This window comes from Arvicanthis niloticus, chromosome 5 (genome assembly GCF_011762505.2).
Source record: "Arvicanthis niloticus isolate mArvNil1 chromosome 5, mArvNil1.pat.X, whole genome shotgun sequence".
In the NCBI taxonomy this organism is placed as follows: Eukaryota; Metazoa; Chordata; class Mammalia; order Rodentia; family Muridae; genus Arvicanthis; species Arvicanthis niloticus.
Genome location: NC_047662.1, coordinates 40,144,202 through 40,153,815, shown reverse-complemented (window position 1 = coordinate 40,153,815; position 9,614 = coordinate 40,144,202). Strand labels below are relative to the sequence as shown.

Below are 9,614 nucleotides of genomic sequence, written 5' to 3'. Positions count from 1 at the left end.
CTCTTTATTACTAGTGTCTGCACAGCATCTGACTCCCAAAAGGCATCAGGAGATGTTTATTATTCTAAGCATACTAAGTTTTTAAAATTTTACTGGATTTGTATTAAGCGATGCAATCCTGTCCATCACGCATGTGTGACACAGAGCAGCACTCTGTGATAGGTAATGTCTTTTTCTCAGTTTGTTGAAAAGAATACTGAGGCTCAATGAGTTTAAGAGTTTTTTCCAAGACTAAAGTGTTATAAGGTCAGGGTGTTAATGGAACCCAGATCCTTCTCACTTTTTTTTCTTTTCATCTTGCCATACTTAATGAAGTTCTTTTGTCTTGTTCAGCTCCAAATAACTGCTCTTACCAAGAAAATTCTCACCAAGTCTCATGGCTTTTATCTGTCACTTTGCTGGTCGTGTGGATATGTTGTGAATTTTAAACTGCCTAAGTGTCAAACACATTTCTGATGAGTTGTTTCTAACCATATCTATCAATATTTTTTAAGTCAACCAATCCTGAATGTTTACACTTTCGGTAAAGTATTCTTATGGTGCTCCATCTTTCCCCATAGTTTAGTGCAGGTGAATGAATACGTATGCCATGTTAATATCATTTTACCTGAAAAGCTTAGTGGTCTCTCTTCTTTTCTGCATCAAGCCATTTTCTCAAACTCTGTAAGTCAGTTAGGCACAGGAGAACAGAACTAGGGAATTTGAGAGAGTATCATTTAAGCAACAGAAAGCAATTTACAGCCATTCTCATGAAAATTAAGAGACTAATGTCCCAGTTGTAGAGGAGCCAGGAGCCAGGAGCCAGGCGCCAGGAGCCAGGAGCCGGGGTCCTTAGGACTTCTGTGTTCCTTGGTTGTGCTAATTACTCAATTAGTTCTCAATATTTGTAAGTTCAATACAGATCACTCAGCATCTTCATGAAGGCAAGAACATTAAGGGAAAAAGCTCTGGGAAATTAGGAAACTTATCCCAAGTACCTAGAGTAATCACCGACTTTAGAATTGCCAACCCACCCAGGCATTTTGATTGGCACCGAGGCGGGCAATAAAGTGTCATCATTTCAGACTTAAGTTTTGGCGAGACAGAGGCGGCAGAGCATGCTCAATTCACAGGTTACTGTGGTTTGGGTGCTGGGTGCATTTAGGAGCTTGAAGGCGGTGCGCTCGTGCGGGGAGGAGGAGCTTCGGCTGCACGCTCTCTTCTGCCCCGCCCCCTGCTCCCAGACGGCCGCTCAGGGGCCGCCGGTTTCCCTGGCAACCGCCGCGCAGCGTCTTCCTGAGGGAGCCTTTTCTGTCAGCCCCGGGATCCCACCGCTCGCTCCCCACTGCCCGGTGGTTTTAGCGTGGGCCCATTGACTGACAGACAACAAAAATGGCGGAGCGGAGCCAGACGGCGCCAGAGGCAGGTCTGTGAGGGCCGTGGAGCAGGGGAAGGTTGAGGTGCCTGTCTTGGGCCTGAGGGGACTGGGGAGTCTTCATAGCCTTATACCTGAGGAGGCGCCCTTGTAGGATACAGTGGTGGTTACTTCAGGGTCAGGGTTCACTGGAGGCGTGTATCTTTCTGAGTGCCCAGCAGGTAATTTCAAAGTTCGGCTCATGGAGGGCTGTGGTGGGAGTGTGCACACTCTTGAGTGAGCATGGGCCCAGAAAGGGCTTGGAGAGAAGATATTGGACCCATAATATCTAGGGGCACCTGTGATGGGGACTGAGTCGAAATCCTAGAAAAGGAGTGTGTTTAAACTCTTGTGGTATCTTGGAAGGCATCCCTCCCCTCCATATGATTTGGAACTGGGGAGATTTATGTAGAAGATATATTACCTCCATATAGACTCTATAAAAGTGGAGTTTATACAGAATACTTGTGTTTAGAGAACTCTAAAGTCCTAAGGACCACTAGAGAGTCACACACAAAGTATACAAATCTTCCTGTATGTCCTTAAAAAGACAAGAGACTTGAAGTGTCACCCAACCAATGGAGGCTAGAAGCTGTTCATGAATGTATATGGGGTCTTGAAGGTCATTCGGAATCACAAAGGGTTGCATGTCCTATCTCTGTGATATAAGTAGCAGGGATTCTGGCAGGAATAGAAACCCAGGATCCTGTTTCTAAGGGTATCCTTATGAGTTTGGTTGGACTTAGAGAATTAGTAACCAACATGCTTTATAGGCTAATAGAAGAAAGCAAGAGTCCTTTTATATATAGGAGATTTGTGAGACAGGCAGAGGACTGAACAGCTGAAACTTTAAGGGTTAATATCAGTGTTTGTATAGAAAATCAGTGACTTTGGAATATGCAGATTGGTGGGTAAAGTGGGCTATATATTACCTAATGTACATGTTAATAAGACATTATGAACTATGGTTATAAGAGTGACTCACTTGAATTACTCCAGACCCCCCCCCCCCTCACTGTGTGTATGTGTGTGTGTGCATGCATGCCTGTGTACACACATGCTAGTTATAAGCCTATGCAGTACAGGAACAGTAACTATAAATTACTTGAAATGATCAAGAATGGTTCAAGACACTATTATTTTTTAAGGCTTCTTATGATTTCTTTTTGATTGACATCTCTATTCTATTCATTTTTGCAGTTGTTGCTTTTTATAAAATTTTTTTATGAACATGACCTTCCCTTATTCACTCATCCACTTAAAATGTTTATTAAATGCTAACTATCTGTCAAATACCAAATTAGGCACTGCAAACTTCTTCCTCTTGATTCTCTTGTTTTTTTTTTTTTTTTGTCTTTTATCCCACTTGAATCAATTATATAAATAAATAGATTATTTATTTTCTTCATTCATTATCTCTCTTCTTTCACTAATATATAAAATCTAAGAAGGCTTTGCTTTGCATATTAATCTCATATGGTCTAGAAATAAATCTGGTGTATAATCTGTTCTCAATGAATAAATGACTGGATTGAATTGAAGTGTTAGGTAACTTGAAAGGTGATAGAGACTGGATCAATGAAGAGAGCAAAAAGAAACATAGGCAGAGAGAACCCAAGTGCAAAGACCTCAAGGCAAAAGTATTAATATACTTTGTAAGGTCTTAGAGGAGACAAGTGTGGGTGGGAGCTCCTGGGGCAATGGGAGGAGAGAAGCAGAAAGCTGAAACCTGGTCTTATAGAACTGTAAATTTGTTCAAAATTCCCAAGGTTAATGGGAAACTACAACTGCTTTTAAGTGGAAATATAGAATCATCAGAATAAGTGAAGACTTTCTGCTGTAGTAGAAAGTATTAATTTAACAGTGTATATAGGAGAACGTGTTAGAAGATAAATAGCAGGGATGTAGAAATGAGACACCTCAGATAAAATAGAGCTCAGTGAAATATGAGATATCAGAGGTTAATCATTTCCTACCTTTTGCAAATGAGGGTTGCTTGTGCCACTTCAAAGATAGGGAGCATTAAAACAGATCTTGGCTAAGTTTTAGAGGGAAGGCCACAAATTTTGTTTCTGATGTATGGAGTTTGAGGTATCTTTAAGACACCCAAGTAAGTGGAGACACTGACAAATCAGTTGACTTTATATCTGAACTTGCATGGAGATAATTATTCTGGAAGTGAGGTAGTTATGTTAGGAATGTGGGTGAAGTTGTCAACTGAAATATTTTAGTACTTTCCAATGAGACTGAGACAGTATAACCGGGGAAGAGTATAATCAAAAGAGTGTGTCAAGATAAGCAGACTCCTCAGTAGACTCCATACCTCCCAGTGGTATGAAATGGGGAGTAGGAGACTAGAATTAGCAACAGTGAGGTCATCAGTTACTTTGATGTGAGAAAACTGATGATGGAAAATCTAGGTTACCTATCTTCTAGTTTATTTTGCTTTCTCAGTCCTTATTTAGTAGTTAATTTTAATTGTTAGTCTGATATAATCTAGATTCTGGATTCTAGAATAAACTGGGAAAAGAGTGTTAATGAGAAATTTTTTAGAAAATGTGAGTATGCATGTCATTAGGAATTGGTTTAATATGATGTCCATGTAGCAAAATATTAGTAGTAGGTCATTCCCAAATGGAAGCAGCTTAAATTGGTCTTGATGGGTGAAAAAAGGACAAAAAGTTGGGTGGAAAGGTGAGGGAGATGGATGTGGGAAGAGTTGGAGAAACAGAAAAAAATATGATCAAAACACATTATATATCTTGCCATGCAACACACCCTAGAGTAACTCTAAACCCCGGGAAAGTCAAAAAGGACCATTGCTAGGGATGTCATGGAGCACTAGAGAGGAATAACAGGGTAAAAATGATGGGTGGAGAGAATAGAAAAAATAATGGATTTGAATTAGGGATGAGAGAGGGAGATAAATAAGGAGGGCAACAATGAAAATGTCTGAAAAGTCATAATTATCTACCTAAAGATCCTATAACACACACAGACATGCACGTTATATGATTATATATATGTGCTAAATACTGCTCTCTCTCTCTCTCTCTCTCTCTCTCTCTCTCTCTCTCTCTCTCTCTCTCTCTGTCTCTCCTTAAAAATACTTCCTTTCAAGCTGGTTAGTCAACAAAAGGATGGACTGGGTATTAGGACTATCTTGTACCTCACTAGTACAAATTGGCATAATTATGCTCTAATTGTATTTTGAGAGAAAACTTTCATTTTAACAGGAAGGGTGATGTGTAGGAGGAGCTAAGGTAGGAGGAGTACTGAGAGGAAGAGAAGGAGTAAGAAGAGGAGAAGAAGAAGGAGAGGAGAAGCTAGGTGATGAAAGAGAGAAAGAGGGGGGAGACAGGGAGGCAGATATTCATGTATTTCCACCAGTCAAAGATAGTTGTTATATCTAGGTTGGTCAGTGGGTTACACCTCTGATTGAACAATTCCAAACTTATAAAGCCTATGATTAACATTATTTAAAAAAAATGTATAAATGCAAAAAGGAAAAGGGGGCATGGGATAGGGGTTTTCTAAGGGGAGGGGGAATGGGGAAAGGGGATGGCATCTGAAATGTAAATAAAATATCTAATAAAAAATATAAAAATAAAAAAAAAAGAACAGGGAAGTAGGCGCAGATGCTTTGGTCATGCTGATAAGTGAATTAGAAACAGTGATCACAGGAGTGTTCATGTAATTGTGTTTAATGCCTTGCTTTTTCTTTGACTATTTGTGTTTATTGTCTTGCTTGTTCCTTGACTATTTGCATCTATTGTATTGTTAGACCCTCAACCTAGAACTGACCTTAATACATGCATGTAATTAAAATGGTATAAAAGCATAAAAGATGAGGGGGAATGGAATAGGGGGTCCTAGGGAGGGGAAATGGGGAAAGGGATTGACATCTGTATTGTAAATAAATAAAATATCCAATAAAAAAATTGAAAAAATACTTCCTTTCAGGTTTCTCCTATAATAAAGATATGCTTTATACTAATACAAATGATGATGCATTTTGTCTAATGGGCTTATTTTTTACCAAAGAAAAGACGTTCAACGCATAAGAATGTGCCCCAGCAGTGTTAGCACAGTATTCTCCCTCTTACTCATAAATAGCAGGCTTTTTGGAAGCTTTGTGAATCATCCAGGTTAAAATGACAAGAAATGGCTGGCCAGAAGTAGGAAAAAAGTCTATGTTTTGTCTAAAATACAAAACAAAAACTCCTACATTGTACAAAATTCCTAACAAACTAATGGAAATAAAAAATCCCCCGTATTCCTTAAAATATTTTTATAGCAAATAAAAGAATTGTATTACTGGCAGAAATGTATACTTTTATTAATATTAGTTATATAAATTTAAGAACATTGCTGTTCATGAAAAGTAAAACAACCCTTGGAAGCATTTGAAAAATCACTAAATCCACTAATTCTAAAGTCATCTTTTCTTGTTACTTAAAGTGTTACTCATTTTGAAAAATATAAGTAATTAAAATTTGAATAAACATTCACAGTTGTTCATATAGTCTTTTTTGCAGTTCAAGGACCATTTTATTCATGTTGCATAGAAAACATAGTATAGGCTAGATGAAAATCCTGGGAGCTGTCAGGAGGAAATGGAGAGAAAGCAACAGAAATCGCCTGTTTATTAAGAAGAAAAGAAAGAAAGGAAGAAAGGCACTCCCAAGGATGGAAGTTGGCCCATGAGCTGAGGAAAGGGCCTCAGAAACTTATTCATATATTTTTAGAACCATATTTTTAAAATTTTTCATGTATAGCTTTTTCAGTTTTGCAAATTTTATTGCTATGGATTTCTAAGCAAATTTATCTTAGGTACAAAGTAATGTTGGGTGAGTGAATGTCTGACTGCACTTGCCAGTCTCCCATTTATTACCACATTAACTTCCATATACATCCAGAATCTATTATTTCAAGATTATAAGGTTTTTACAACACACATAGAATTTATATGGGAATTATAAAGGAACAAGAGAGATGCTGTAGCTCAGTCTGAGTTCTGGAAAGAAGAGAAAACTTTTAACTAAAATGATCATTACCCAAATATATCTAGCTACCTTCCCAATGCCCAAGCCATAGCTTTACAATTGCACATTGAGTTATCAATAAATTTAGAACCATAAAAAGAAAGTAGGAACATAAACAATTCAGGCTTTTTCCATTCTTTACTGTATATGATTTTAGTAAAAATAAATAAACAGAACAGTAGGAGCAGGAAGTTAAAAGGACTGTACTAGTCTTTCCCATGTCCATTCATTTTGTAGTGCATCATTGTTAAACCACACTCTGGATGGTCTTTGTGGTCACAACTAGGATACGCTGTTGGGAAAGTAAGTATTAGCAAACTGACACTTTCTGAACTGACTTTAGGGAATTACATATTTTCCAATTGTATATACAAGCAAAATATGGGCCAGTTAACTAAGCTTAGTTGTTCTTATTTGTCCTAGTTAGCCTTAACTGTAAACTTGGTATAGCTTAGAGTCACTGAAAAGCCAGTCTCAATTGAAGGATTGCCCAGATTAGATTAATCTGTGAGCATGTTTGTTGAGGATTTCTCTGATTGTTAATATTATAGGGTCCAGCTTAGTATGAGCAACACTATTCCTTCCATAGTTGGTCCAGAGCTGTGTAAGAAAGCTGGTTAAGTATGAGACTCTAGGACTGAAAATAGTCTTCTTTTATAGTTTCTGTTTCAGCTTTCTGCTTGACTTCCTTGATGGTAGGCTGTGACCCAACAGCATCAGCCAAATAAATTGTTTACTCCCTTAGGTTGCTTTTGGTCAGAATCTTTTATCATAGCAACAGAAGGAAACCATAACTCCATTAAGCAGAAATTTATAATCACTTGTCCAATATAATTTAGCAGAACAGTGTAAGGCAGCTTTCTAGTAGGACTAACCTTTAATTTATAAAACAAGAACTTTTCAGGTGTTAGTGATGCAGGTGGTCTTATGGCTTCATCTCAGTGTTCATAGCAAAATAGTTTCATTATCAGGAAAGAGCTGAGATATACCTCTATTCTTTGTACCCATTGTATTATGTTTATCTTAGATTAGAGGTTAAAAACTAACACCAACCATGAGGGATCAACCTATCAGATATATTTTGATGGGCCAGAAAGCATATAAACAAGGAATTTATTATATTATAATGATATTATGCTGAGGTTCAGCCTCAGCCTGAAAAAGGGTCCTTCTTTCTTTTAAAAGCTCAACTTTTGTTGTTTGCTTGTTTGAATAAGACAGGCAATTTTCCTGCATTTTGTTGATTGCATCTCTCTGGTATAGTATAACCTTCTCATGCTTGTGTATTTTGTATGAATTATTGGATATAACTAGAAATTTGATTGGGTTTGAACTTTTTTCAGAATGCTTCCATCAAAAGGCTTTCAATTATCTGGTTTTCTGTTTTTGTGATGCTGAAAGACATTGAAGAATTATTAAGTGGTTATATATAATTTACATTTAAACATTAATCATTTAGAAGAATAAAGTAGAATTGAAAAATGGCTCATCTAAAGTTGAAAAAATTAAGGGAAAGAAAACTAATTCATGAATGGTTTGATTAGGGAAACTAATGGAGATATTGAGTTTAAAGGTAGGCTTTAATGAATGTGAATGATTCTGTTCAAAGGTTATGAAACATTAGCCACTTTTGGTTAATTTTTGCAGTGATAATAAATAAGTAAAAAAAAAAAACCCCAATAGTCTGCAACAACAATGATTTATTTATTGCTACTATTTACCTCTCTATTGTAGGTCAGCCAATTGCCTTTCCTGTATGCTCATGTAAGGAGCCAGGGTGCTAGCATAGCTTCTACATGGGATGTTTATGGTCTCAGAATAAAAGAGACAATTTTGAAACAGGACAATAGTTCTTATAGTTCTATTTGGAAATGATACATTTCATATCTAACATTCTATTATTCCAAGTTTTAGCTTATTCTGATATCAATATCAAGAATATAGTCCTTCCTTAGGTCAGGTCATCAAGTATTTTGTTGACAGGTAAAGATGAGAGGTAAAGGATGTAATTGAGTATGGAGAAACAGTTTTTGACATTCTGAGAAAATACTGAAGAACAATAATTTATAGGAAAGATTTATTTTGGCTTGTAGTTTCAGAGGTTTAGTCACTGGGGCCACAGTGAGGCAGAGTATCATGATGAGGAGTGATGTAGTTTATCTCAGGACAGTTGGGAAGCAGAGGGGGATAGAAAAACAAAGAGAATGGGGCCAGGAGCTAGGCACATCTCTAATAACCCACTTCTTTCACTTTAGCCCCTATTGTTTGATGCTATTCTCAAGGAGATGTGAACAAATGTCAAGTAACCTGGATAGAGAACACACCAACACAAGGCTATTGTTAAAATCCAACTGGATCAACCAATGAGTTTTCTTGGGGATACTTATAGGAATATGGGTGAAGACCAGAAATGACTCACATACAGCTATATCACTAAGCTCTCCAGCATGAGTGACAGCTTACAAAAGCTGGAACTCTGGAGCTGGAAAACACTGCACAGCCTACAGGCCCTTAACATGTTGGAAGTGTCCTTTGCAGGTAGTTATGTTGCTCTGAGCCTCTTCCATCCAGGCAGCTAGGTGGTCTCTGCTGCTTCCAGGTTGCTAGTCTGGTCTGCTAGTCTTAGGCAACTCACTTTGTCCGAGAGCATCTTTGAGTAGCCCTTAATGAATAAGTACATTTGGGGAGGAAAGAGCCCAATTAATCTGGTCATTTTCAGATACTCCCTGAAGCTATTTTGAGTTCTTTACTTTCTGAGTTTAATGAATTTCCCTGCAGGATGGAATCTTGCCTTCCCCTTAAAATCAGGTTGTTTTACCTCCCTGTAACTATCCTATGTCCCAATGAGTTTCCCTTGAAGATAGAAGGTTTTAATCTAAGAGGAAGCTGTTATAAAAGAGCTCTACCTTCTAGTGATGCTAAATTATGGATCCATCAATTCTTTTAATCCTTTCATTATGTCAGAGACCTCGTGGTTCAATCAGTTCCTAAAAGCCCTACCTCCAAATATTGTTTTGGGGAGGCCAACACAGTTAGTCTCTGAGAGATATTGTAGCTCAAAACCATAACAAGCATACATTTCATGATACATTTGAGAGTTATCAGAAATAGAAAAAGCATATGTTTGTGTAGAATAGAGATTGTAAAATTTAAAGTAAAGAAGATGTCAACTCATA

At 37.5% G+C, this 9,614-nt stretch overlaps 1 protein-coding gene across 1 annotated transcript in view; it reads left to right on the top strand.

Moving 5' to 3' along the window:
* Positions 1 to 1,219: 1,219 nt before the first annotated feature.
* The window catches only part of LOC117709061 (AGBL carboxypeptidase 4), a 959,025-nt gene continuing 950,630 nt past the window's right edge, over positions 1,220 to 9,614 (top strand). The window contains exon 1 of the mRNA XM_076934446.1: positions 1,220 to 1,405. Coding sequence (XP_076790561.1) covers positions 1,372 to 1,405 — 34 coding nt within the window. The 5' untranslated portion in view covers positions 1,220 to 1,371. The remainder of the gene's footprint in view (positions 1,406 to 9,614) is intronic.